Source organism: Mauremys reevesii, linkage group 22 (assembly GCF_016161935.1).
Source record: "Mauremys reevesii isolate NIE-2019 linkage group 22, ASM1616193v1, whole genome shotgun sequence".
Taxonomy (NCBI): domain Eukaryota; kingdom Metazoa; phylum Chordata; order Testudines; family Geoemydidae; genus Mauremys; species Mauremys reevesii.
In genome coordinates this window covers 22,421,271-22,448,377 of record NC_052644.1, presented here as the reverse complement: position 1 = coordinate 22,448,377, position 27,107 = coordinate 22,421,271, and the positions used below count along the sequence as shown (strand labels likewise).

Here is a 27,107-nt window from a genome sequence, read left to right as displayed (position 1 = left end):
GTCCCCTCGCTCCCCAAATCTCCCGAAAGTCACCGCCAAGGCCATGCAATCTCCCCTCCCCCGCACAGGGACCCCGGCCAGCCCCTCTCCCCACGGGGACCCCCCCTTCCATTCAGCCCCCAGGGATATCAGCCAGCCCTTCCCCCTCACACCCCGCGGGACCCCCTCCATCCCCCAACCCCTCCCCTCATGGAAACCCCATCCATCCAGCCCCCTACCATTCCCCTATGGGGACCCCAGCCAGCCAGCCTCCCGCCCCTCCTCCCCAGGGATCCCGGCCAGCCCCACTGCAGTCCCCACCACATCTCTAGCCCCACATACACCCCAGCGATCTGACCCCCGCCCCCCACGGAGCCTCCATTCATTCAGTGCCCCCGAACACAGGGACCCCAGGCCAGCCAACCCCTGCCCCTCCCCACACAGGAACCCTGGCCCCCTGCCCTTCTCTCTACAGGGCACCCTGGCCAGCGAGTTCCCTGCCCTCCCCACACAGGAACCCCAGCCCCCGCCCTTCTCTCTACAGGGCACCCCTGGCCAGCGAGTTCCCCTGCCCCTCCCCACACAGGAACCCCAGCCCCCGCCCTTCTCTCTACAGGGCCCCTGGCCAGCGAGTTCCCCTGCCCCTCCCCACACAGGAACCCCGGACGAGATCCCCCTGCCCCTCCCCACAAGGGCACCCCGGCCCCCATACCCCTCCCCACACAGGGATCCCTGACCAGCCAGCCCCCCTGCCCCTCCCCACGCAGGAACCCCGGCCCCCCGTGGGCTGCCTGCCCCTTACCTGCCGATGGCGGGGGGGGGGGGCTGGGGCGCGCTCAGCACGACTGTCCTTTGGGGGGGACCATGGTGGTGGCCCCCCCCGTCTCTGCCCCCCCCCGGGCGATGGGCGGGTGTCTCAGCCCCACGCGCGGCGCGGTCCCGTCCCCTTCCCCATCTCCGTCCGCTGGCGCCTGGTCCCGGCTCCCGGGCTGCGCGCTCGCCCGGCTCCCCCCGCTCCGGCTTAGATGATGCTGATCTGCCCGCCCCCCCGGTACCACCCACCAGGTGCCACCCCCCCAGCTGCTGCTGTTCAGGAATGCACGGGTCCGCCCCGCCCCCCATTCATGCCCCCGGTACCGCCCCCCCCGGTACCATCCACTCGGTACCGCCCAGCATCCACCCGGTACCACCCCCGGTACCATCCACTCGGTACCGCCCAGCATCCACCCGGTACCACCCCCGGTAGCATCCACCCGGTACTCCCCCCCAGTACCGCCCAGCATCCACCAGGTACTGCCCCCCCGCTACCATCCACCCGGTACCGCCCCCCCCCGGTACCATCCACCCGGTACCGCGCGCCCCCTGCTGCCACCCAGCATTCACCCAGTACTGCCCCCCGGTACCCTCAAACCGGTACCGCCCAGCCTTCACTCGGTACCGCCCCACCCGGTTCCGCCCAGCATCCACCCGGTACCATCCACCCGGTACCGCCCCAGCATCCACCCGGTACCGCGCCCCTGCTGCCACCCAGCATTCACCCAGTACTGCCCCGGTACCATCAAACCGGTACCCCGGTACCGCCCAGCATTCACCCCGTGCCGCCCAGCATCCACCCGGTACCGCCCGGTTCCGCCCAGCAGCCAGCCGGTACCGCCCCGTACCATCCACCTGGCACCGCCCGCCCCCATTCATACCCTTGGTACCGCCCTCCCCAGCTGCCGCTGTTCAGGAATGCCCGGGTCCGCCCCCCCCCTCCATTCATAGCCAGCTCCGCCCCCCCCCCTCCACTCCGTTACCACCCACAATCCACCCGGTTCCAGCCCCCCACCCCCACCCCCAGCCTGCTGCTGTTCAGGAATGGGTCCGCCCTGATCCATTCACAGCCCCCCCTCCCCCCCATCACCTGGTCCCAGCCCCCTCCCTCCCCCCCCCACAGCATCGCTGCTATTCAGGAATGCATGGGGGGCACCCCACTCCCCCCAGCACTATTCACAGCGAACCCCTCCTGTACCATCCAACCCCCACACACACACCTTGGTACTACCCCCCCACACCAGCCTGCTGTCCCCTACTCAGGAACACAGATGGCCGCTGCGCCCCCTCCCCCTGCATTCATGTCCAGCACTCCCCGCCCCATGCCCCCCCCCCGTTGTTCAGGGACCCATGGGGCCGCCCCACTCCATTCACGGCCAGAACATCCCCCAGACACACCTCCCCATGCTGTCCACACCTATGAGACAGGGCACGTAGCGTGATATACCTGGGACATGCAAACACAGACACGGGGCATGCACTGTGACATGCATGGAACACGGAAATACACACAATACAGGGCATTTGCTGGGACATGCCTGGGACACACAAACACAGACACGGGGCATGCCCTGGGACATGCATGGGACACACGAATACATGTGGACACAGGACAGCAGCGCTGACACACCACGACACATGAGAAAGGCCGCACTGCCATGGAAATACACATGCCATAAGACGCCCGTGGGCTGTGGAAGTCCACACGTGGGGACAGGCAGATGCTTTGACATTCATCGGACATGCCACCGCCCTCCCAGATGTGGGGCCCAGGCTCCCAGGGGTATGGGATGGGCAAAGACACATGTACCCACTGTACGGCGGGGAGGGACTGGGGTTACACACACACACACACACACACACACACAAAACCAGCCTGGCAACCTCAGCCCCACACATCTGGTTTGGATCAGCTGCTCTTGGCCGGAGTCCCAGCCCCTCCAGCCCTCCCGCCGGCCCCAGCGGCGCCGCCCGGGCAGGCGGGACCAGTGTGTCTGGGACGGGGGGAACGGAGCGGGCATGGCCGTGGGGTGCGGGGTGCTGCTGCTGCTGCTGGGGTCACTGCTGGGGACCGGCCGGAGCCGGGAGCTCAGCTCGGAGGAGGAGAGACAGGCCCTGATGCTGAAGGTGAGGGGGGGGGCCGGCCGGGGGATGGTCAGCGTGTTCCTAGCCCCACAGGGTCCCTCCCCTCTCACCCCCCATCCCGATGTCCCAGCCCCTCCTTGGGGGCTCGCCCCTACACCCCCACAGCTCAGAGTCCCTTCCACTCCCTGCCCCACAGCTCGGGGTCCCATCCTCTCCCATCACTCGGCCCCAGGTCCCCATTCTCACAACCGCTGGCTCCGGGTCCCCCTCCGCCCCTGCCCAACCCCCCTGAGGTTCCCCTACCCTCATTGGGGTCCCCCCTCTCCCCGGGTTCCCACCCCCTTCCCGGGACAGCGACTCAGAGCTGCACGCAGCTGCCTTATGTAAGAGCCTCACCCGGCCCAACACCATACATGCGCTTCACAGAGCCGGGGGAGCCGGACACCACCCGGCACTGGGGGGAGGCTCAGACCCCAAGGTCACAGAGCTGGGAACAGAACCCAGGAGTCCTGGGCCCCAGCTCCAACCCACTAGACCCCACTCCCCTCCCAGAGCTGGGGAGAGAACCCAGGAGTCCTGGCTCTCAGCCCCACTCCTTCTTCCACACTAATCGACTGACTCTTAGGGGGAGACAGGGAGTCCCACATATCAATTCGCAGACACCACCACAAAAGGCACATGTCCCCCCCCCACACACACACACACACAAAACACATTCTGTGCAGCAGCCGTGGGGCAGGCCAAGGAGGAGGGATGGAGGGCGGGGTCTGGCTGACAGGAAGCTGGACAAGGGGGTAGAGGGGAGGCTGGCAGGGGATGGGGATTGGGGCAGGGGACGGATGGGGTGGGGGAGGCTGGCAGGGGACGGGGAGCGGGGCAGGGACGGATCGGGTGGGGGAGGCTGGCAGGGGACGGGGGAGCGGGGCAGGGGAAGATTGGGGGGCAGGGGAGGCTGGCAGGGCACCAGGGCAGGGGAACATTGGGGTTCTGGGCTGGCGGGGCACCAGGGCAGGGGAACATTGGGGTTCTGGGCTGGCGGGGCACCAGGGCAGGGGAACATTGGGGTTCTGGGCTGGCGGGGCACCAGGGCAGGGGAACATTGGGGTTCTGGGCTGGCGGGACACCAGGGCAGGGGAACATTGGGGTTCTGGGCTGGCGGGGAACCAGGGCAGGGGAACATTGGGGTTCTAGGCTGGCAGGGCACCAGGGCAGGGGAACATTGGGGTTCTGGGCTGGCGGGGCACCAGGGCAGGGGAACATTGGGGTTCTGGGCTGGCGGGGCACCAGGGCAGGGGAACATTGGGGTTCTGGGCTGGCGGGGCACCAGGGCAGGGGAACATTGGGGTTCTGGGCTGGCAGGGCACCAGGGCAGGGGAAGATTGGGGGCAGGGGAGGCTGGCGGGGCACCAGGGCAGGGGAACATTGGGGTTCTGGGCTGGCAGGGCACCAGGGCAGGGGAACATTGGGGTTCTAGGCTGGCGGAGCACCAGGGCAGGGGAACATTGGGGTTCTGGGCTGGCGGGACACCAGGGCAGGGGAACATTGGGGTTCTGGGCTGGCGGGAGGGCTGGGGGCAAACCCCAGGGCAGGAGGGTCACTCTCCCCCTCTCTCCCCACAGCACCTGCAGGAAGTGCTGCAGCTGCCAGAGGAGGAGGGTGAGGGCCCCCCCGAGATGACGCTGACGGAGCTGGCCCCCGAGGGGGGCGAGGGAGAGGAGGAGGGGGAAGATGGGGAGGGGGCACCCGTCGAGGGGGACGTTGAGCCCACCCAGCCAGCCCCGACCACAGCTGCCCCTCAGCCCGAGGAGGACGGATTCACTTACGTGTGTGAGTATGGGGGGCCCTGACCCCCACAGCCCAGCCTGGCCTAGGCCTGGCACCCTGCCCCCCACAGCCCCAGCTTCTGGCTCCGCAGGTCCCATGTGTGGGTCGGAGTTCGGGAGGAGAAGGGGAAGGATTGGTCTGTGGGGGATGGGGGCAGGGATGTCGGGGGGCTCCGGGGGAGGGGCTGCGTGGCTGTGGGGGATGGGGGGCTCCGGGGGAGGGGCTGTGTGGCTGTGGGGGATGGGGGCAGGGATGTCGGGGGCTCCGGGAGGGGCTGTGTGGCTGTGGGGATGGGGCAGGGATGTCGGGGTCTCCGGGGAGGGGCTGCGTGGCTGTGGGGATGGGGCTCCGGGGAGGCTGCGTGGCTGTGGGGATGGGGGCAGGGATGTCGGGGGCCCGGGGAGGGCTGTGTGGCTGTGGGGATGGGGGCAGGGATGTCGGGGCTCTGGGGAGGGGCTGCGTGGCTGTGGGGATGGGGCAGGGATGTCGGGGGCTCCGGGAGGGGCTGCGTGGCTGTGGGGATGGGGGCTCTGGGGGAGGCTGCGTGGCTGTGGGGATGGGGGCAGGGATGTCGGGGGGCTCCGGGGGAGGGGCTGCGTGGCTGTGGGCGATGGGGGGCTCCGGGGGAGGGGCTGCGTGGCTGTGGGGATGGGGGCAGGGATGTCGGGGGCTCCGGGGAGGCTGTGTGGCTGTGGGGATGGGGGCTCTAGGGGAGGCTGCGTGGCTGTGGGGATGGAGGGCTCCGGGGAGGGCTGCGGGGCTGTGGGGATGGGGCAGGGATGTCAGGGGCTCCGGGAGGGGCTGCGTGGCTGTGGGGAGGGGGCCTGGGAGGCTGCGTGGCTGTGGGGATGGGGGCAGGGATGTTGGGGGCCTGGGAGGGGCTGCGTGGCTGTGGGGATGGGGCAGGGATGTCGGGGCCTGGGAGGGGCTGCGTGGCTGCGTGGGATGGGGGCTCCGGGAGGGGCTGCGTGGCTGTGGGGGGGGCCCGGGAGGGCTGCGTGGCTGTGGGGATGGGGGCTCCGGGGAGGCTGCGTGGCTGTGGGGAGGGGCAGGGATGTCGGGGCTCTGGGGAGGGGCTGCGTGGCTGTGGGGATGGGGGCCCGGGAGGGGCTGCGTGGCTGTGGGGATGGGGCAGGGATGTCGGGGGCTCTGGGAGGGCTGCATGGCTGTGGGGATGGGGCTCTAGGGAGGGGCTGTGTGGCTGTGGGGATGGGGGCAGGGATGTCGGGGGCTCCGGGAGGGGCTGCGTGGCTGCGGGGATGGGGGCTCCGGGAGGGGCTGCGTGGCTGCGGGGTTGGGGGCTCTGGGGAGGGCTGCGTGGCTGTGGGGTGGGGCTCCGGGGAGGGGCTGCGTGGCTGTGGGGATGGGGGCTCTAGGGAGGGGCTGCGTGGCTGTGGGGATGGGGGCAGGGATGTCGGGGGCTCCGGGAGGGCTGCATGGCTGTGGGGATGGGGGCTCTAGGGAGGGGCTGTGTGGCTGTGGGGATGGGGCAGGGATGTCGGGGGCCGGGGAGGCTGCGTGGCTGCGGGGTTGGGGGCTCTGGGGAGGCTGCGTGGCTGTGGGGGTGGGGGCTCCAGGGAGGGCTGTGGCTGTGGGGATGGGGCCCGGGGAGGGGCTGCGTGGCTGTGGGGATGGGGGCTCCGGGAGGGGCTGCGTGGCTGTGGGGATGGGGGCTCCGGGGAGGGCTGCGTGGCTGTGGGGGATGGGGGCAGGGATGTCGGGGGGCTCCGGGGGAGGGGCTGCGTGGCTGTTGGGGATGGGGGGCTCCGGGGGAGGGGCTGCGTGGCTGTGGGGGATGGGGGGCTCCAGGGGAGGGGCTGCGTGGCTGACGCTCTGTGCCCCCCCCCCCCGGCAGTCTCGCGGCTGGACAGCCTGGACGCGGCCGTGCACCGGCTCAACGTGCAGTTCTACACCATGGACCTGCGCCTGGCCCAGTTCTCGCAGGGCCTGGCCGAGCTGCGCGGGCGCCTGGCCGAGGCCCAGGAGGGGCTGAGCCTCGTCAGCCAGACCAGCACCCGCAACCAGCAGGACCTCGGCAAGATCGACGGTGAGCGCAGGGCGGGGCAGAGGGCAAAGGTCAGAGGGGTGGCCCCATCCATGGGGTCAGAGGGCAAAGGTCAGGGGGTGGCTCCACCCTAGGTCAAAGGGGAAAGGTCAGAGGTGGGTCAAAGGGGGAAGGCCAGCCAGATAGCCACGTCCCAGGGGTCAGGAGGCAACAGTCAGGGGGTGGCCCCACTCCAGATCAGAGGGGAAAGGTCAGAGGGTGCCCCCCACCCTCGGTCAGAGGGGAAAGGTCAGCGGCACAGTCACATTCCAGGGGTCAGAGGGGAAAGGTCAGAGGGGTGCCCCCAGGTCAAAGGGAAAAGGCCAACAAGACAGCCACATTCCAGGGGGCAAAGGGCAGAGGGGTGGCCCCATCCCAGGTCAGAGGGCAAAGGGTAGAGGGCGTAGCCTCGCTCTGGGTCAAAGAGGAAAGGTCAATGGGGGCTGGGTCAGGGGTCAGCAGAGAGGGGGACCCAGCTGCGGACCGAAAAGGAGTCAAAGGGGACAGCAGCCCACCCCGGGTCAGAGGGCAAAGGTCAGCGGGGTGAGCCCACCCCTGTGTTACGTGGATCAGGCCCTGGGTCAAAGGGCAAAGGGCAGTGGGTCAAGCTGCAAAGGTCGCCCTCTCACCCCCTGCCCCATGGGGCGAGAGGGGTGAGGTTGTGGGGCAGGGCAGAAGAGATACTCACCTGTGGGTTGCAGTCCAGGGACGGGGGAGGAGGAAGGTCAGGGGTCAGAGGTCACACTTTGCAGAGCTGGGGGGCAATCAGAGGTCACAGACCCCCCTCCCCCCCATTGCAGGCTGCCTGCGGGGCCGGAGGCTCCACGCCAAATGCTTCCTGATCGTGAAGCAGTTCGAGGGCTACGATGGGGCGCAGGAGCTGTGCCGGCTGCGGGGCGGGAACCTGGCCATGCCGGCCGACGCCGCCGAACTGGCCACCCTGCGCCGCTACCTGCACGAGGCCTTCCAGCCCTTCAACTGGCCGGCCTGGGTGGGCATCCACGACCGGCGGGCCGAGGGCCTGTGGCTGTACGAGAGCGGCCAGCGCGTCTCCTTCTTCGACTGGTACCAGGACCACCTGGTGAGCCAGCCCAACGGGGGCGCCCGGGAGAACTGCGTCTCCCTCTCCTCCGACGACGGCAAGTGGTGGGACAACGACTGCGCCCGGCGCATGTACTACGTCTGCGAGTACCGGCTCTAGGGGAGGGGGCGCGGACGGGACTGGCACCCTGCACCAAGACACCCAGCACCCCCCCACACCCCAGGACCCTGCATCCCCCAGCCCGGAGACCCAGCAACCGCCCCCGGGACCCTGTGCCCAGAGACCCAGCACCTGCCCCCTAGGAACCCAGCACCTGCGCCCCCCCAGCCCAGAAACCCGGCACCTGCCTCCCCCAGAGACGCTGCCCCCCCCAGCCCAGAAACCCAGCACCTGCCTCCCCCTGAGATGCTGTGTCCCTCAGCCCAGAGACCCAGCACCTGCCCCTAGGAACCCAGCACCTCCCGCCCACAGCCCAGAGACCCAGCACCTGCCCCCCCCCCCGAGCCCCTGCACCCCCAGCCCAGAAATCCAGCACCTGCCTCCCCCAGGGACCCCATATCCCCCAGCCCGGAGACCCAGCACCCTCCCCTCCAGGGACTCTGCACCCAGAGACCCAGCACACACACCCTGGGACTCTGCACCCCCCCAGCCCAGAGACTCAGTAACCGTCTCCCCCGAGAAAATCAGTTCCCGAACCCCCATCACCCACCCATCTACTCCTGACAGGACAATGACTGCACCTATCCGTGAGTAGTACCAGCTCTGGGGGACCATGACCCCCAGCCCAGAGACCCAAACCCCCATGCCCCGACACCTGACAATCTATCACCACATGTATTTGCTCAAGGGGAAACTACTCCCACCCCCAAGAACCACCTCTGGGGAGCCCCCCTCCCCCAAAACCAGCTTTCATGAAGGAGGCAGCTGGCTGCCTGCTGCAGCAAGGAAAGGGTTAATCCCTCTCCCCCAGTGCCCCCCACCCAAGTCACAGGCTGCCAGGGCCACACACACACCCCAGGTCTGATGACCCATCACCCAGGTGCTAGGGGGTCAAAGGTCGTCACTGTGGGGGGACACACATGCTCCGGTCCCCATGTCTGGCACATGCGAATCCCTGGCCCCAGACACACACACTGGGACAGTCCTCCCCCCTCCCCACCCTTACACAGCCCCTTGGGCTGGTCCTGCTTTGACCTCGGCTCCCCCCCCCAACACAGTGCCCCCCCCAGTTACATTCGCCCCCCCCAGGGCAGCCCTCCCCCAGTTACATTCGCAGGCCTCGCTGGTAAAATAGAAACTCTTTTATTCGTTTTTAGTTTGGTTTTTGGTTTCTTTTCCTGCCATGGGCAGCCCAGGTCTGCGGCCGGCGGTGAGGGAAGGCGCCACAGGCTCCCCACCCACCCACCCACCAACCCGCAGGCCGGGCCTGGGCCGGGTTCAGACTCGTGGGAACGTTTCTGCTTGGACTTCAAAACTCTGGGTGCACAATCTCAGCATTCAGCTACACATGCGGGGTGGGGCTGGAGCAAAGGGGCCGGGGGTGAAAGGGACTGGGGGGGCCAGAGAACTTGAGGGAGGGAGCTGGGGGGGCTGGGGGTCTCCTGGGCAGGAACGGGGCAAGCGGGGGCAGGGCTGGGGGTCACAGGGGATGGGGTGGGGGAGCTCAGGGGGCTCCATTCTTTGGTTTGCAATTATTAGCTGCAGCCTGGTGCTGCTGCTGCAGAGGTGGGAGAGGGGTGCATGGGGAGTCCCCCATTGAGCCTGGGGGCAGGGGGATGCTGGTGGGGTTGGGGGGGGCACGACATTCAGTCATCACAGTGCAGGCGCAGGGGGGGTATCAAACACATCCCCCCCCCAGGGCTCCAAAGGAAAGTGGGGGAACCTCTGGCTCTGTCCTTGTGCTGTGACCCTCCCTCCAGGCACCCATGGACTATTCCTCCCTCACCCCCTCCCAGCTTACATGGACTATTCCTCTCTGCCACACCCCCTCCCCTCATGGTGTATCCCCCTCACCCCCCTCCCTCAGCACACATGGAGTGTTCCTCCCTCACCCCCCCTCCCAGCTTACATGGACTATTCCTCTCATACACCCCCCCTCACACACATGGATTATTCCTCTCAGGCACACACACACACACACCGCACATGGACTATTCCTCCCTCCCTCCCAGCACAAATGGACTATTCCTCTCTAACACAGACACCCCCCCCCACACACAGTACATAGACTATTCCTATCTCGCCCACCTCCCATTGCCTATGGGCCCCTCTCTCACTCCCCCCCAGCTAAAGAACTTGGACGATTCCTCCCTCTCCCCCCCCACTATTCCACCCCCCCACCAGCACTGGTGGACCGGCCCCTCCCCCCGGTAGGGGGGGCTGGCTGTTTGCCACCAGGGTGGTGGGCCCATGGGGCAGCCCCCCGCCCAGGAGGCTTGGAAGCGCTGGGTATGACGTGTTTGGTGCCAGGGGGTGAACATGGAGGGGGGGGTCCCTGCAGGGGGGAGGCAGCGGGGGCTCCCACAAGTCCCCCTCCCAGGGCAGGAGACAGACCCTCCCCCCCCCAGGCAGGAGGTACAGCCCAGGATCCTCTACCCCCCACCCCAGCAGTGCAGGAGGTACAGCCCAGGGTGTCCCCCCCAGGGAAGGAGGTACAGCCTGAGATCCCTTACTCCACCCCCAGAGATACAGCCTGGGGTCCCCCCCCCAAAGGCTGGAGGTACAGCCTGGGGTCTCCTACCTCCCCCCCAGGCAGAAGGTACAGCTCAGGGTCCCCCCCACTGGGGCAGGAGGTACAGCCCAGTGTCCCTCCCCCAGGGCAGACAGTCCATCCGGGGTCCCCCCCCAGGGCAGACGGTCCAGCTGGGGTCCACCCCCCCAGGGCAGACGGTCCAGCCGGGCTCCCCTGCCCCGGCTCAGAGCACGGCCCGGTTGCCGTGCAGGAAGAGCAGCATGTCGACGTGCTCCGGCGCCAGGGCCGCCCGCTTCCTGTAGACGGCCTGGCCGGCCTCCCCGAAGAGCCAGGCGGCGGGGGCGGCCGTGGCGGGCACGCACAGCAGCTGGCGGGCCGCTCGGGCCAGCAGCGGGTACTGGGCGTGGTGCGTCTTCCACCACTGCAGGGGCTCCTGGCCCAGGGAGGAGGCCCCGGCCGTCTGGAAGCTGGCGCTCTCCTGCTCTGCTCGCTGCTGCACCGAGCCCGCCCCGGCGCCGCCCCGCACGCTGCACAGGTCTCCCAGCAGGTACTCGATGGCCGAGTCCTGCCGGGGCTGCTTGGGGGGCGGGGGCGGCGGGGAGGGGCTGGCGCCGGGCGCCTCGGCCAGGCGGGCGGCCTCCAGCGCCAGCAGCCGCAGGGTCTCCGCGCGGTCGGGCGGGCTCAGGAAGTCCAGGCTCCGGAAGCGGGGGTCCAGGGCGCAGGCCAGGTTGAGGGCGCGCTCCACCTCGGGCTCGGCGTAGCGCCGGCTCAGCTCCCGGTGGGCCGCCCCCTTGGCCGCCCGCGCCAGCTCCGAGTCCCACTCGCCCGGCGCCAGGTGCTTGTACAGCAGGGAGGTGAGGACGGGCTTGACCAGCGAGAGCCCCGCGAACGGCTCCTTGGTGAAGGTGGAGGCGGCCACCGCCAGGGGCTTGAGGACGTCGGCTGCGTCCTGGAGCGCGGCCCAGTCCTGGGGGCGCAGGGCCGGCTCCCCCTCGGGCCCCAGCCCGCCCAGCGCCTCGGCCTGCTCCAGCAGCCCGTGCAGCAGCCCGTGGGCGCTCTGCCACTGGGCCCCGTCCCGCAGGAGCCGCTTGAGCTGAGCCCGGAGGAGGGGCTCCTCAGCGCGGCCCGGCACGGCCAGCGCCCACGCCGCCAGGCGCCGGCACCGCTCCAGGGCGCTCCGGATAGGCGGCAGGGCCAGCACGGCCTCCGTGGCGCCCCCCAGGGCCTGCCCCACGCAGGGCAGGGCCTGCCAGCCCAGCGCCGCGGCCGCCTGCCAGGCAGCAGGTCCGTGGGGCCCCACGGCGTAGGCCCCGCTCTCCCTCACCCCCCACTCCTCCGCCGCCCAGCCCAGCGCCCCCGCCAGGCTCTCGGGGGACGGCTCCTCCGGCAGGGGACGGCTGCCCAGCACCCGCGCGCAGGCCTCGAAGGTGTCGTCCACGTAGTGGAGGGTGAGGGTGAGGTAGGAGAGGCCGGGACTGTGGGGCCAGAGGTCCAGGCTAAGGGCGCAGTGGGGCAGCCCCCGCGCCAGCGCCGTCACCGTGGCCTGGCCCTGCAGGTGGCGCTCCCGCAGCAGGGTGTGGGCCAGGAAGGCGGCGGCCGGCGGCTTGTAGCCGGGGTCCAGGGCTTTCAGCATCTGCCCGAAGCCCTCCCCCTCCACCACCTCCAGCGGCATCAGGTCCCAGACCAGGAAGTCGGCCACGGCCCGGGTGGTCCTGGCCAGGGGGGCGGCGGGGGGCGGCGCCCCCTTGGGCGGGTCCGGCGCCCCCACCAGCTGGTTGTACTCCCGCCGGTGCTTGTAGATGAGGTGCTGGCGCAGGTTGGTGGTGTTGCCGCTGTAGGAGAGCCGCACCCCGCAGAGCTTGCAGATGATCTTGGTTTTGTCCAGGATGCGCCCGTAGGCGTCCCCCTGGAAGCCAAAGAAAGTCCAGTAGCGGCTCTGGGCCCGGCCCAGCCCCACCAGGTTCTGGGTGCCCTCCAGCAGCGGGAACGCCGGGGCCGGGGGGCCGGCCCTGTGCAAGTGCCCCCGGGGGGAGGCCACGTCGCCGCAGAGGTAGGGGGCGGCGGCGGGCGCCGGCTCGGGGGGCTTGGCCTGCAGGTCCTGGAACATCTTCAGCAGCAGCTCCTTCTCCCCGAACTCGTACTTGAAATGCGCCCCTGCGGGGAGGGGGAGAGTTAGATTGGGGGCGGGGCAGGCTGCGTGTGACCCCGCCCCCACAGAGATGCTCCCCCGCCCCCTGTCCCCAGGAGGTGGAATATGGGGAGGGCTGTGTGACCCCGCCCCCATGGAGATGCAGCCCTGCCCCCTGTCAGGGGTGGAACATGGGGAAGACTCTGTGACCCCGCCCCCATGGAGATGTAGCCCCGCCCCCTCTGTCCTCAAGGGGTGGGGAATGGGGGAGGTCTGTGTGACCCCGCCCCCACAGAGATGCTCCCCCACAGAGATGCTCCCCCACCCCCTGTCCCCAGGGGGTGGAATATGGGGAGGGCTGTGTGACCCCGCCCCCTGTCCACCGGGGGGGTGGAATATGGGGAGGAGTCTGTGACCCCGCCCCCATGAAGATACAACCCCGCCCCCTCTGTCCTCAAGGGGTGGGGAATGGGGGAGGGCTGTGTGACCCCACCCCCATGGAAATGCAGCCCCGCCCCCTCTGTCCTCAGGGGTGGAATATGGGGAGGGCTATGTAACTCCACCCCCATGGAGATGCAGCCCCGCCCCCTCTGTCCTCAGGGGGTGCAATATGGGGTGGGCTATATAACTCCGCCCCCACAGAGATGCAGCCCTGCCCCCTCCAGCCTCAGGGGGTGGGACATGAGGGCTGTGTGACCCCGCCCCCAAGGAAACACAGCCCCACCCTCTCTGTCCTCAGGGGGTGGGGTTCCAGGGGGCTGGGGGGGGTGCTCTGTCTCCAAAGGATTAGGATGGGGGAGGGGGGAAGCAGCCAGGACGTGCCCCGCCCACCCCGAGAACACCCCCCTCGAGTGGTTCCCCTCCCCCCCCTTACCCAGCTGGAGCCCCAGGGTGCGGGCGTACTCCTCCCCGATCCAGACGAGCAGCTCGGCGCCGGCGCCGATGGCCTGGCAGGCCCGGTAGTAGATGCGCCCGCGGTACTGGAACACCGTCAGGTTGTGCTCCTCCTCCGTGGAGGCGCAGGCCACATATCTGTAGGGGGGCGGGGGGGAGTCAAGGTCCCCCCCACCCGGTAGGAGGATGGGGGGGTCACAAGGCTGCCCCCCTGGAAGGAAGGGACTCCCCCAGCCCAGAGCAGGGACTCCTGGGCAGAGGGGGGGTAATGGGGGGAACCCCCAGGCCTGAGCAGGGACTCCTGGGCAGTGGGGGGGGTAATGGGGGAACCCCCAGAGCAGGGACCCCTGGGCAGTGGGGGTGAGGTAATGGGGGGAACCCCCGGGCCTGAGCAGGGACCCCTGGGCAGTGGGGGGGGTAATGGGGGAACCCCCAGAGCAGGGACCCCTGGGCAGTGGGGGGTAATGGGGGGAACCCCCAGCCCAGAGCAGGGACCCCTGGGCAGTGGGGGGGTAATGGGGAGAACCCCCAGCCCAGAGCAGGGACCCCGGGCAGTGGGGGGGGGGTAATGGAGGGAATCCCCAGCCCAGAGCAGGGACCCCTGGGCAGTGGGGGGTAATGGGGAGAACCCCCAGCCCAGAGCAGGGATCCCTGGGCAGTGGGGGGGTAATGGGGAGAACCCCCAGCCCAGAGCAGGTACCTCTGGGCAGTGGGGGGGTAATGGAGGGAATCCCCAGCCCAGAGCAGGGACCCCTGGGCACCCCAGCAGGGCCGGAAGTGGGGTGTCATGCGGGAGCCAGTGGGGTGAGGAGGGGGCCCCCCCAGGCCTCACCTCATCCAACTGGACTTGGAGTCATCAGAGGCATCAATGTAGAAATAAGAGCCGTTTTCCCGTACCTGGGGGGCAGGGGGAGGGGGTCAGCGCCCAGAGAGACCGACCCCCCCAGCACCCCAAGGGAGACCCCTGCTCCCCCAAGGGATCACCCCCCCCATGGAGGACGGGCTGGGGGGCCACGGGGGGCACTTACCGCCCAGGAGAAGAGGGTGCACTCCGCGTGCTCCAGCACCACCTCCCCCTGGTAGGGGCCGAAGATGCAGCCGCGGGGTAGGGCGGGCAGGGCGCTCCACACGCCCAGCCCACCCTGGGGCCGCTCCTTCACCAGCAGCCCCTGGGGCAGGGAGAGCAGGGCCCGCGAGGGCGCCCGGGCCGGCACGGGCGAGTCGGCGATGAAGGTGGGCGCCCCGTGCTGGGGGCAGGCGTCCCGGAAGTACAGCCGGCAATCCTCGCAGACTGGGGGGCGGGGAGAGAGGGTGAGACGGGGCCCCAAAACCCTGCACCTTGATCCCCGGGGACTGCGGGGAAAGGGGACCCCAAAATCCTGCACCCAAACACCCCCTGCACCCTGATCCCCGGAGACTGGGGGGGAGAGAAGGAACCCAACCCTAGTCCTTGCAGCCCGTTACACCCCTTCCACCCATGCCAAGAGGGAGCAGCAGCCCCTTTGGGGAGCCCCCCCTGCTCCTGGGGGCTTGGCATAGCTGGTCCCTGCTCCAGGGCAGGCAGCCTGGAATTGAGACCCGCATCGGGGGTGCGGAGGTCTCCCCACAGCCAGGTGGGGGGGGGGCAGGATGGACATGGGGGGTCTCAGCGGGGTCGGGGTCACACTCACCGAGCAGCTCATCCTCCAGCTGGGCACACGCATCCTCCGACACCTGCATCGCGGCCCTGGGGGAGGGGGGGCAGAGACTGGCAGGGTGAGGACGGGGCAGAGGCCGGCAGCCCCCAGACTGCCCACCCCTTTGCCCCCACAGTAACTGCCCTTCCCCATACTGAGTTATTCCCTACCCCAGGGTTATTCTCCCCACACCAGCCCCTCCCCACTAGATCAGCCCTCCCACTCAATGCCAGCCCTGTTCCCCACTGGTTAGGCCCTCCCCAACACTGGCTTAGCCCTGCCCCCTTTATAACACCCCAACTGATTTAGTCTCGCCCCTTGACACCACCCCACTGGTTTAGACCCTCCCCTTGATTCCAGCCCCGCCCCTTACTACCACCCCACTGTCTTAGCCCCGCCCCATTGATAACACCCCACTGTCTTAGCCCCGCCCCTTTGGCACCACCCACCGGATTAGCCCCGCCCCCTGGTTCCAGCCCCGCCCCTTGACACCGCCCCACCGTTTTAGCCCCGCCCCTTGATTACAGCCCCGCCCCTGCCTTAGCCCCGCCCCATGGGTGATTCCCCATCCTGCCCCCAGGTCTCCCGCCCCGCGAGCTCCCGCGGCGCGAGGCCGGCCCCGGCCCCGCCCCACCTGCTCGGCGCTCGGGCGGCACCGCGACGGGAGGCTCCGGCCCCGGCCCGGCCGCCTCATCCGCCCATATCGATCGGGAACGTGGGTCCCCGCTGACACCCCGGGCCAGCCAATCAGCGCGCTCCCTGCCTCTCTCCGCTAAGCCAATCAGTGGCCGACGGCGGCTCCGCCCGCCAATGGGAGCGCGCCCCTGGGAAGGGGCAAGGCGCTGTGACGAACCGCCAGCCAATGGGAGCGCGGGCCTGCGGAGGAGCGGGCCGAACCCCCCCCAGCGGCCAATGAGAGCGCAGAGTGGCGCGAGGCGGCGAGGAGTCCGGCAGGAAGGCGGGGCTACGCTAGGGGGCGCAAACGGACAGCGCCAACAGCCAATGGGAGCGCAGGAAATGAGACAGACAGCACCAGCCCCCACTTGGGGAGCTGGAAAATAGAAAGGGGGTGGGACCTCGCTTTATGCAGCGTAAAAAGGTGGGAGGGCGGTATGACCCAAATGGAACCCAGGCGTCCGTGCCCCGCCCCCGCGTAGCTCCCCCTCCCCTCCCAAAGCTGGTGACAGAACGCAGGTGTCACCCCCCCTCCCCCCAGGCGTTCAGGCTCCCCCACCCCCTCCAGAACTGGGGACGGAACCCAGGTGTCCTGGCTTCCCCTCCCTCAGTGCTGGGGACAGAACCTAGGTAACCACCGACCCCAGAGCTCGGGATGGAAGGAACCCAGGCATCCGGGCTCACCCCCACACGCCCCTCCCAGAGCTGGGGATGGAACCCAGGCGTCCGGGCTCACCCCCACAAGCCCCTCCCAGAGCTGGGGATGGAACCCAGGTGTCCTGGCTTCCCCTCAGTGCTGGGGACAGAACCTAGGTATCCACCCCCCCCCCCCCCAGAGCTAGGGATGGAACCCTGGCGTCCGGGCTCACCCCCACCCTAGCCCCCCACACGCCCCTCCCAGAGCTGGGGATGGAAGGAACCCAGGCATCCGGGCTCACCCCCACACGCCCCTCCCAGAGCTCGGGATGGAAGGAACCCAGGCATCCGGGCTCACCCCCACATGCCCCTCCCAGAGCTGGGGATGGAACCCAGGCATCCGGGCTCACCCCCACATGCCCCTCCCAGAGCTGGGGATGGAACCCAGGCGTCCGGGCTCCCCCCCACACCCACGCCAGGGGCTGGGGGTTCTAGAGTCCAGGCCCCAGGTTCCGGTTCTGTGTGGTTCCGGTTCCCGTGGTGCCAGGCAGCCCCCCTCCCCCTCTCCACGCAGGGGAGCGGCTCGGCATGGGAGAGCCCCCCGGGGGGGCACAGTCAGGTGGGTGCCGGGGCAGCCTCCTGGGTCCGTGGGATTGGATGGGCGGAGTCACAGCCCTACCCAGGGGTCAACCACTCCAGCCCCACAGCACCCATGGGGGGGAGGGTTTGTCGCATCCCCTGCACCCACCCCGTCACCTCTGGCAGCTCAGCCTCCCCCACGGTTTTCCCCACCCCACTCTCTCTTCTAGCCCCCAGCCCCCCATCCTCTCCACGCCCCCACCCCTCCCCAGTCTCACCCCATTCCCAGCTTCCCCTCCCCAGCCCCCCACTCACCACAGGAGACAGGAGTGGGTCCAGGACAGCCTTTATTTACCGCAATGGGGTCCCAGCCCCACACCTACACCCAGAGCCGAGGGCACGACTGGCTCAGCCCCTCCCCTGCCTTTTGGGGGTTCAGGCAGCTCCCAGGGGGCCCCCCCATTCCCCCGCAGCATAAGGGTGATCATCACCTGCCCCCGCCACCGGCTCCACCCCCATTGCCTCCACCCTGGCCCCCGGCGTCGGGCGCTCCGGACATCATGAGGAACAGCACCACAGGAATTATGTACATCCACTGTAGAGAGAGGGATGGGGGTGTTAGAGGGGGCCAGGGGACCCCCCCTGCAAGCACCACCACCCCATGGGAATAGCCACACAAGAGCCCACCCAGGACCCACAGGGGCAGGTACCAAGCTGCTCCCCCCCGCAAGTGATCAGAAAGCCCCAGCACCAGCGATTGTCACCGCCCTAGTGAGAGGAAGGGTGGGGTTGTCAGCCACCGGAGGGGGCACTGTGATCCTCCCAGGGCCAGCAGGGAGTGATGGGGAAGCCAGGGCAGTGACCCACCCCCAAGGCTGGACACCCCCAGGCACAGACAACCAAGACGGGCTGGGCCCAGGGCAGGCTCCCTGCTGGCTGGGGAAGGGGGTAATCGCAGGTGGGGAGGGGCAGCGGGGTGGGAGGGGTGGGGGGTTTACTTGGCTGCTCAGGGCTGGCTTCCGGGCTCCCGCGGGACTTTCACCGAGCCGGTGGCCAGGAGGAGCACGGCCCCACCCAGAATTAAATGCCACTGTGGGGAGAGCACATGTCAGGGGGGTGGGGCACGCCCGGGCAAGGAGCTGAGCCCCCCCACCCAGGTCAGGTTTGAGCAGGGGAGGTCCTGGGGCAGGAGAGGTTTGAAGGGGGGGTTCTGGGCGTCGGTATCTGAACTGGGGGTAATGCTGAGGGGTCCTGGGCAGCACGGTGGGTGGGGGCTCTTAATGTAGTACTGGGGGAGGGGCGGTCCCAGGCAGTGACGGGGAGGGGAGTTTCTTGGGTTTGTGTGTTGGGGACTAGATGCAGCGCTGGAGGGTAGTGGGGCAGTCTCCTGCAGTGCTTGGGGGTGGAGGGGATCCCAGGCAGTGCGGTGAAGGAGGGTGATCTGGCGCAGCGCTCGGGGGCACTGGGAGTGTGTCTCGGCACAGCGCTTGGGAGCCGGGGTCCCGCGTAGCACTTGGGAGTCCCAGTGCAGCGCTCGGGGGAGGCGGAATAGCGGTCCCGGCACTCACGTATTTAGCGAAGAAGGATTTCTGCTCCTGCGGGTTCTTGGCTCTTTGCGCCTGCTCCAGCTCCAGGCGCTCGATGAACGCTGCAGTTTCAGGGCTGGAGGGGGTGGAAACGCCCATCAGAGACTCCCCGACCCCCAACTGCCTCCCAAGGCCAGACCATTCCCCACCCCTACCCCAACTGCCTCCCAAGGCCAGACCATCCCTCCCACCCCTACCCCAACTGCCTCCCAAGGCCAGACCATTCCCCACCCCTACCCCAACTGCCTCCCAAGGCCAGACCATCCCTCCCACCCCTACCCCAACTGCCTCCCCAACTGCCTCCCAAGGCCAGACCATCCCTCCACCCCTACCCCAACTGCCTCCCAAGGCCAGACCATTCCCTCCCACCCCTACCCCAACTGCCTCCCAAGGCCAGACCATTCCCCACCCCGACCCCAACTGCCTCCCAAGGCCAGACTATCCCTCCCCCAACTGCCTGATCAGACCAGACCACGACTCCTCCTGCCGCACCCCACCCTCCGCCCCGCACTCACACGGCCGCCGGGACCGGCTGCTGCAGCTGCACCGTGGTGTTGAAGGCCTCCAGATCGACGTCTTCCACCTCGGCGCCGTGGCAGGACCCCGGCACGGTGACGATGGAGACGCCGATCACGTTCCCTGCCCCGTCCGTGTGCACCGTCAGCCGGTCCGACAGGTGGGAGTCCACCAGTGAGCACTGGGGGGCACAGGGGGTGAGCGGGGAACAGACCTGCCCAGCACCCCCCGCCCTCTCCCTGCCCCCACCCAACGGGCACTTGAGGAGGGGGGGGGGGGCTGGGACCAAGACCTCCACCCGCCCCAACCCGGTACACACGCGGGGGGGCTGGGAACCCCAAAGGGACCGGCCTGCAGGAAAGACAGAGAGCTAGGGGGGAGCAGGCCCTGGGGGGTTGGACAGGGGGCACCAGGGAGCTGGATCCATGCCACGAGGTGGGGTGGGGGCCGGAGAGGGGCATCTCTGCACAGGACCCAGGATTGGAAGAGAGGGGGAGGCAAGGGGGGGGCACTCACCGCTCGGACGAAGGAGGTGACATATTCCACTCCAGCTTCCTCCACGGCCCCGAGGGGCCGGCGCGGGATTCGCACCCGGTACAGCCCATTCAGCGCCGCCACATCCTGGGGGGGCCATGGGGATGGGTGAGAACTCGCCGCCTGCCGCCTCCTCCAGCAACTCCTCCCGCCCCCACGCCAGCAGCTGGGCTGCCCGAACCTCCCGGCTCACTCACCCTGAGCTTGGCGCGCTCCTCCTCGCACAGCTGCTTCTGGCTCAGCGAGAGGCTGGGCTCGGGCGCCGGGCTCCAGAGCAGGGTCCCCCGCTTCCGGAAGTGGATGCTGTCGTCTGGGGGCAGGCGGAGGAGCATTAGGACTGGGTAGGGACTCTCCCACCCCCACCCCCCCAATCCCTCCCCGCCACCTTCTCTACCAGAACAGCCCAGGGGCAGGAACCCCACCAACTCAACCCTCCCCTTCCAGCCCCACCCACGTGGGACACCACCCCGCCCCAAACTCCCCACTCACCCGGCTCAAATGAATGCTCCAGCTGCAGAGTGAGGACACAGGCCTCGGAGTCCCGACCGTCACCTGGCTGAGGGCAAGAGGGGACACAGATCAGCAAACCCACTCCCCTCCCAGAGCCGGGGAGAGAACCCAGGAGTCCTGGCTCCCAGCCTCCCCCCACTCTAGCCACTAGACCCCCCTCCCAGAGCCGGGGAGAGAACCCAGGAGTCCTGGCTCCCAGCCTCCCCCCACTCTAGCCACTAGACCCCCCTCCCAGAGCCGGGGAGAGAACCCAGGAGTCCTGGCTCCCAGCCCCCCCCCAACCACTAGACCCCCCTCCCAGAGCCAGGGAGAGAACCCAGGAGTCCTGGCTCCCAGCCCCCACCCCCAGGGATGGAACCCAGGAGTCCTGCCTATTCAGTCTATGTATTCGCAGACCCAGGGCCGGTGCCTGCCAGGTCCCCAGGCTCAGGGCTGAAGGCCGATGAAATGTTCACAAATATTTACAAGAGACGTATGAATATGCAGAGTATGCAAATTAGCAGCCTTTGCAAGACAGGGCTCGAGGCCCCCCCTATGAATATTAATGAACCCCTCTGGCCTGTGATTCGTTCTCTCACCTGCATGAATATTAACAACCCCCCCGGTGTGTGACTACGGCTGCCATGCATATGAATGTTAACAGCCTTATGAGTATTGATGAGAGAGTCGCACCTGTGGAGTGCGGAAGGGGGTGGGGGGATGGGAATAGGCGACCCTCATGCATATTAATATTGAATTTATGAATATTAATGAGCGTACCGTCCCTCGTGACTGGCAACCCCCTCATGAATATTAACGACCCGCTCATGAATATTAACCCCCGCTGCCGCAGCGCAGCGCCCCGCCCCCCGACTCACCCGCGGGCCCAGGCCCCGGCAGCCCCCGGCCCGGCAGCGCCCGGGCAGCAGCAGCAGCAGCAGCAGGAGCCGGCAGGCGCGCAGGGCAGCCATGGTCGCGCGCTGGCGACGTCACGGGCCGAGCCGCCGCGCGGGGCAGGCCGGGATAGGGGCGGACCGGACACAGCCCTGGGCTCGTAACCTCGCCGGGCGCCATATTGGATCCCGGCCCCGCCCCCCGCCTGACACCACAGCCCCGCCCCCTCGGATCCCGGCCCCGCCCCCGCCTGGCACCACAGCCCCGCCCCTCGGATCCCGGCCCGCCCCGCCTGGCACCACAGCCCCGCCCCTCGGATCCCGGCCCCGCCCCGCCTGGCACCACGGCCCCGCCCCTCGGATCCCGGCCTCGCCCCGCCTGGCACCACAGCCCCGCCCCTCGGACCCCGGCCTCGCCCCGCCTGGCACCACAGCCCCGCCCCTCGGATCCCGGCCCCGCCCCGCCTGGCACCACAGCCCCGCCCCTCGGACCCCGGCCCCGCCCCGCCTGGCACCACGGCCCCGCCCCTCTGATCCCGGCCCCGCCCCGCCTGGCACCACAGCCCCGCCCCTCTGACCCCGGCCCCGCCCCGCCTGGCACCACGCCCCGCCCCTCTGATCCCGGCCCCGCCCCGCCTGGCACCACAGCCCCGCCCCTCGGACCCCGGCCCCGCCCCGCCTGGCACCACGGCCCCGCCCCTCGGACCCCGGCCCCGCCCCGCCTGGCACCACGGCCCCGCCCCTCTGATCCCGGCCCCGCCCCGCCTGGCACCACAGCCCCGCCCCTCGGACCCCGGCCCCGCCCTCCGCCTGGCACCACAGCCCCGCCCCTCGGACCCCGGCCCCGCCCCGCCTGGCACCACGGCCCCGCCCCTCTGATCCCGGCCCCGCCCCGCCTGGCACCACAGCCCCGCCCCTCGGACCCCGGCCCCGCCCCGCCTGGCACCACGGCCCCGCCCCTCGGACCCCGGCCCCGCCCTCCGCCTGGCACCACAGCCCCGCCCCTCGGACCCCGGCCCCGCCCCGCCTGGCACCACGGCCCCGCCCCTCGGACCCCGGCCCCGCCCTCCGCCTGGCACCACAGCCCCGCCCCTCGGACCCCGGCCCCGCCCCGCCTGGCACCACGGCCCCGCCCCTCTGATCCCGGCCCCGCCCCGCCTGGCACCACAGCCCCGCCCCTCGGACCCCGGCCCCGCCCTCCCGCCTGGCACCACAGCCCCGCCCCTCGGACCCCGGCCCCGCCCCTCGGATCCCGGCCCCGCCCCTCGGATCCCGGCCCCGCCCCGCCTGGCACCACAGCCCCGCCCCCTCGGATCCCGGCCCCCCCCATGCCCGCCCCCAGACCGGAGCAGGACTGTGGGGTCACCCCGGCCCGGCCCCCCCCAGGCTGAGCCGTCTCGCCGCAGGGTGGCGTCCCCCGTGCGGGGCAATGTACAGCCAGTGGGGAAACTGAGTCACACCTGACCCAGGGGGCGGACACACCCATGTTCTGCCCCACCTGGGAGTGGGGCACCTGGTGCCCTTATGGGGGGCGGGGAGAAGGAGGGAAGGGAGTTTGGGGGCAGGCGTGTTGGGGGGGTCACTCTTACCAGCACTGACCTGACATACTCTTGCCTCCCCCCATCCCTGCAGGCTTCCGGCTGCCGTAACCGGGACCCCCCCAGCCTCCTGATGCCCGGGCCGCAGCATGGGTCAGCTGCAGCGCTGCCTGGCGCGCGGGGAGTACGGGCAGCTGCAGGAGTGCCCGCTCTTCGAGAGCGACTTCCTCCAGGTGAGGGGGTGTCCCGGAGTGTGGGGGCGTCCGGCCCTGCACCCCTCGTCCTGGCACTCCCAGGGACTCTCAGCCAGTAGAACAGAAGGTTTATTGGACAGCAGGAACGCAAGCGACAGCAGAGCTTGTGGGCACAGCCAGGACCCCTCAATCTGGTCCTTCTGGGGGTGCAGGGTGCTTAGACCCCAGCTTGGCATTCCCTGCGCTGCACCCCCCAGCCCCAAACCGACACTGACCCACCCCTCTCCCGCCGGCTCCCTGCCTTTGTCCAGCTTCACCCCCCCCCCCCGGCTCAGGTTACAGGCTCAGGTCCTGGCCATCACCTAAAGTCACCCCCGGCTCGCCCATGCACTGTGCAGACAGTCCCTACTCCATCACAGGGGGCACGGGCCTGCCCACGTCCCCTTGGTCCTCTGCTTTAAGGGATGTGCCACAGTATGTATTTTGTCTGGACATGTCTGGGAAAATACAGATGTACGTTAACCAGACTAAAGTTCTTTTTTTAAAAAAATGAGCCTGAACTAGAACTGAGAGGGTGTCAGATGTCCAGATTTTTTATAGGACAGTCCCGATTTTGGGTCTTCTTTTTCTTATATATAGGTTCCCCCCCCCCACTGTTCCAATTTTTTTTGCTCTCTCTCTGGACCTAGGGTGTGCGTGTGTGTGGGTCCCAGCCCCCTGCCCCCCCCCATGGAAGCAGGGGTACCTGGGAACTGGCAGCAGCAGCAGTGGGGGGGGGGCTGCTGAGCAGGGGGGCAGGGGGGGTGGCTGGGTGGAGGCTGCGGCAAGGCAGGCAGGGGGGGCTGGCTGGGGGGGGGGTGTGGGGTGGGCTGGGGGGTGTGGGGGGGGCTGGGGGCAGCAGGGCAAGGGGGGGCAGGGTGTGTGCGGACTGGCTGGGCTCAGGCTGAGCAGGCTGGGGTGGCGAGGCGGGGCGGCAGGGGCTGGGGGCAGCAGGGCGGCTGCAGGCAGGGCACTTGGTCCTGCCCCCCCAGCCCTGCCCCCATCCCCTTGGTCCTGCCCCAGCCAGGCGCCCATCCCCCAGACCCCATCTCCAACCCCACGTCCCCCAGCCCTGCTGCTCCTCTGCCCTCCACACCCCTGGCCCTACCCCCGCCCCCCTCAGCTCTCCCTGACTCCCCACAGGTGACCAAGAGCGGGGACGTGGCCAGCCGGGTGACCCTGGGCATCGCCGCCTCCAGCCCCCGCCTGGAGCTGCCCGACCTCCTGCTGCTGGCGCGGCCCGTCCTGGCGCCCGCGGCGGGGCTCTGCTGTTGCCGCTGCGCCCAGGGGCTGCCCCCGCCGGGGGAGGAGGTCGAGCTCTTTGGGTGAGTCCCTCCCCCTGGTGCTCCCCCAGCCCTACCCCTGCACCCCACCCCCCTCCTGGTGTTCCCCGACCCCCCACCCCTGCACCCCCATCCCCCTGCACCCCTGCACCCCCACCCCCCTCCTGGTGTTCCCTGGCCCCCACCCCTGCACCCCATCCCCCTCCTGGTGTTCCCGACCCCCACCCTGCACCCCATCCCCTGCACCCCTGCACCCCATCCCCTTCCTGGTGTTCCTGGCCCCCACCCCTGCACCCCATCCCCTGCACCCCATCCCCTTCCTGGTGTTCCTGGCCCCCATCCCTGCACCCCATCCCCTGCACCCCTGCACCCCCATCCCCTCCTGGTGTTCCCTGGCCCCCACCCCTGCACCCCATCCCCTTCCTGGTGTTCCTGGCCCCCACCCCTGCACCCCATTCCCTGCACCTCTGTGGCCCATCCCCTCCCAGTGTTCCTGGCCCCCACCCCTACAGCCCCATCCCCTCCTGCTGTTCCCTGTCCCCACATCCCCACCCAACAGCCCCATCTGCCCTGCACCCCCATTGTGATGCCCCCTTCCCGGTGCTCCCTGGGCCCCCACAGCCCTACCCCTGCACCCCCACCCTGTGCCCCGATAATTGATTCCCACATTCTCCCCCTCCCACCGATCCTCACGCCCGCCCCTCTACAACTACACCCCCATCCTCAACCTACTGTGAGGAAGTGGGGTTTTATTCCTCTTGTTATGTTGCATGTGAGTCTTACACTAACACTGTGCGCGCCTCAGTTTCCCTGGGTGCTGCACCAACACTAGGTGATGGGAACTGGGGGGGGGGGGTGACTTTCGCTGAGGCCCTCGGGGCAGGTGAGGCTGCCCAGCTGGGTGCCCCTGTGTGACCTGAGAGCCAGGAGGGGGTGCGGCCAGGTGCCACCTTGGGCCCGGGAAGCGGTCCAGGTCTTTGGCGGTGGGGGGCCCTTCAGTGCTGCCAAAGACGCGGAGCGACTGAAGGGCCCCCCCCACCTCCGAACCGCCGCCGGGTGAGTACAAGCGCCGCAGCTCCCCCACTTTGTCTGGGCAGCCCTGCCTGGGCCCCCGGTCCCTACGCCGGCGGGAAAGGAGCCCCTGGGGACAGGACCTGGCGGGGCTGCGGCCTCGGACCCAGCCAGCGGGAGGGAGCAGGTCCCCAGCCGCCGGATTCCAGGCCGAGCCGCGGAAGGATCCCGCCTCGGAGAAGCGGAGGGAACTTGCCGGCCACGGCGCGGTGAGGGCAGGCGGCTGGGAGAGATTCCTGTGGCAGAGGGATTCCTGTACCAGGAATGGGGGAAAGCGGAGACGTGGGGGATCACGAGGCAGCTGGTCGTCCCCCAGAGGTAACCGCCGCAAGCTACCGTCCCCGGCCCGCGATGTCCCACTCTCGGAACCAGGGCCGGGTCCAGGCACCAGCGCAGCAAGCTGGTGCTTGGGGGCGGCCGGGGCAGCTCTTCGGCGGCGGGTCCCTCAGTCCCTCTCGGAGGGAAGGACCGGCCGCCGAATTGCTCCCGAAGAATGAAGCCGGCCCGGCTCGGGGCACCAGGGGATCCGGCGCCCCAGGCAGCGGCTGCGGCAGAACTTTTCCTGGCCCCGGGTCTTTGGTGCCGTCCGGCAGCAGCGCAGGTCCCGCGCCCCCTGCCAGCAGGCGGGGAAGGCCCGGGACAAGAGACAGCGGCTTTGAGACCTTTGCCCACCCCATAGGAGCCTTTCCAGAAGGTGGCCGTGGCCGTGGGGCCCCTCTCCAAGGCAACGGCCAGGGAAAAAATGCATCCCGGTGGGGGTCGATTTCGCTCCCGGATACCCCGAGGCGGTGGCCTTGTCCTCTCTCGAGGCCGACACCGGGGCAGACCCGTTTTCAGCAGAGGGGGGTTCCCCAAGCTGGTCCTTACGGACCAGGGCTCCAATTTCACGTCAACCCTGCTCCGGTGCTTGTGGGAGAAACATGGGGTCCGACACACCTGGACCCCCCCCCAGTTCTCACCACCTAAGTATTGGTGCAGCACACAGGGAAACTGAGGCACACGCAGTGTTAGTTTAGGACTCACATGCAACATAAGATGAATAAAACCCCACATCGTCCCACCTGCCGACCCCCCCCAGGCCATCACCTCCTCCCACAGATCCACCCCCTGAACCGCCCCGCCCCTCTGACCAGCAACCTCCCTGTTCCCACCTTCCCCCGCTGGCCTGGAACGGCCCCCCCAGTGCCCCCACCTCTCCCTGAATTCCCCCACCCAGGCTGCTGCCCCTGCGCTTCGTGCGGCTCTCCATCCACGACGAACGGCGGCACCGGCTCAAGGTGCGTCTGGCCTCGGGCCGGACCTTCTACCTGCAGCTCCTGGCGCCGCCCGCCCAGCTGGAGCGAGTCTTCGGGCAGTGGGTGCGACTGCTATACCGCCTGCGCTACCAGCGGCCCGGCGCCTGGGGCAGGGTGAGTGCGGGGGGGGGCATGGGGCCCGGGCCTGCCTTAGCATCTCCTTCCCTCCTCAACTCGCCCTTCCCAGAGCCAGGGAGAGAACCCAGGAGTCCTGGCTGGCCCCCAGCCCCACCTCTAACCACTAGACCCCACTCCCCTCCCAGAGCCAGGGAGAGAACCCAGGAGTCCTGGCTTCCAACTCCCCCACAACTACTAGACCCCACCCTCCTCTTAGGACCAGGGGATAGAACCCAGGCGTCCGGGTTGCCAGCGGTCTCTCTCTCTCTCTCTCTCCAGTGATATTCAAACCCCCCGGGGAGGAAAAGGGGGCACAGGGCAGGCGCCCCCCCCGGAAACCAGACACACAGGACTGGGGGTGGGCGGAGCCTCACGCCCCTCCCCCAAGAGTGAACCCTAAGACGCAGCAGCCCCCCAATAAAAGACAAGGATCCAGCCGGAGAGAAGCTGCCTCAGAACTGTGTGTCCTGCCCCCACCGCCAGCA

At 69.2% G+C, this 27,107-nt stretch overlaps 5 protein-coding genes across 10 annotated transcripts in view; 2 read left to right on the top strand and 3 right to left on the bottom strand.

The window, feature by feature from the left end:
* Positions 1 to 918, bottom strand: part of SHANK1 (SH3 and multiple ankyrin repeat domains 1) — a 38,566-nt gene extending 37,648 nt beyond the window's left edge. The window contains 1 exon segment of the mRNA XM_039511076.1: positions 782 to 918. The gene's annotated coding sequence lies outside the window, so the exon portion shown is untranslated.
* A 1,838-nt stretch (positions 919 to 2,756) lies between these two features.
* CLEC11A (C-type lectin domain containing 11A) lies at positions 2,757 to 7,971 on the top strand. The gene is made up of 4 exons (XM_039510731.1): positions 2,757 to 2,919; positions 4,497 to 4,704; positions 6,557 to 6,748; positions 7,546 to 7,971. Exons 1-4 carry the CDS (start codon positions 2,812 to 2,814, stop codon positions 7,944 to 7,946), a joined length of 909 nt encoding a protein of 302 aa, XP_039366665.1. The 5' UTR covers positions 2,757 to 2,811; the 3' UTR covers positions 7,947 to 7,971.
* A 2,140-nt stretch (positions 7,972 to 10,111) lies between these two features.
* Positions 10,112 to 15,940, bottom strand: LOC120388667 (E3 SUMO-protein ligase ZBED1-like). 2 transcript variants are annotated; one of them, XM_039510667.1, is made up of 6 exons: positions 15,812 to 15,940; positions 15,172 to 15,227; positions 14,530 to 14,792; positions 14,334 to 14,398; positions 13,482 to 13,639; positions 10,112 to 12,633 (listed from the first exon to the last, which is right to left on the bottom strand). In XM_039510667.1, exons 2-6 carry the CDS (start codon positions 15,218 to 15,220, stop codon positions 10,703 to 10,705), a joined length of 2,466 nt encoding a protein of 821 aa, XP_039366601.1. In that variant the 5' UTR covers positions 15,221 to 15,227; positions 15,812 to 15,940; the 3' UTR covers positions 10,112 to 10,702. The 2 variants fall into 2 exon arrangements, with proteins under 2 accessions (XP_039366601.1, XP_039366602.1); XM_039510668.1 differs by lacking the exon at positions 15,812 to 15,940 and having other exon boundaries at positions 15,172 to 15,294.
* Positions 15,941 to 17,013: 1,073 nt separating this feature from the next.
* Positions 17,014 to 27,063, top strand: FAM71E1 (family with sequence similarity 71 member E1). 3 transcript variants are annotated; one of them, XR_005590550.1, is made up of 5 exons: positions 17,014 to 17,107; positions 22,718 to 22,856; positions 24,000 to 24,181; positions 25,270 to 25,528; positions 26,427 to 26,559. XR_005590550.1 is itself a non-coding variant. In XM_039510187.1 (5 exons), the coding sequence occupies exons 2-5, from the start codon at positions 22,773 to 22,775 to the stop codon at positions 26,902 to 26,904; spliced, it is 462 nt and encodes a 153-aa protein (XP_039366121.1). In that variant the 5' UTR covers positions 17,014 to 17,107; positions 22,718 to 22,772; the 3' UTR covers positions 26,905 to 27,063. The 3 variants fall into 3 exon arrangements, 2 of the variants coding, with proteins under 2 accessions (XP_039366121.1, XP_039366123.1); XM_039510187.1 differs by lacking the exon at positions 25,270 to 25,528 and adding an exon at positions 26,902 to 27,063 and having other exon boundaries at positions 26,427 to 26,619; XM_039510189.1 differs by lacking the exons at positions 17,014 to 17,107; positions 25,270 to 25,528 and adding exons at positions 19,198 to 19,329; positions 26,902 to 27,063 and having other exon boundaries at positions 26,427 to 26,619.
* On the bottom strand, positions 17,397 to 21,239 carry EMC10 (ER membrane protein complex subunit 10). 3 transcript variants are annotated; one of them, XM_039510125.1, is made up of 8 exons: positions 21,071 to 21,239; positions 20,193 to 20,259; positions 19,901 to 20,013; positions 19,686 to 19,790; positions 19,169 to 19,350; positions 18,636 to 18,729; positions 18,066 to 18,157; positions 17,576 to 17,662 (listed from the first exon to the last, which is right to left on the bottom strand). In XM_039510125.1, exons 1-7 carry the CDS (start codon positions 21,161 to 21,163, stop codon positions 18,074 to 18,076), a joined length of 738 nt encoding a protein of 245 aa, XP_039366059.1. In that variant the 5' UTR covers positions 21,164 to 21,239; the 3' UTR covers positions 17,576 to 17,662; positions 18,066 to 18,073. The 3 variants fall into 3 exon arrangements, with proteins under 3 accessions (XP_039366058.1, XP_039366060.1, XP_039366059.1); XM_039510124.1 differs by lacking the exon at positions 18,066 to 18,157 and having other exon boundaries at positions 17,397 to 17,662; XM_039510126.1 differs by lacking the exons at positions 18,066 to 18,157; positions 21,071 to 21,239 and adding an exon at positions 20,792 to 20,872 and having other exon boundaries at positions 17,397 to 17,662.
* Positions 27,064 to 27,107: the final 44 nt, after the last annotated feature.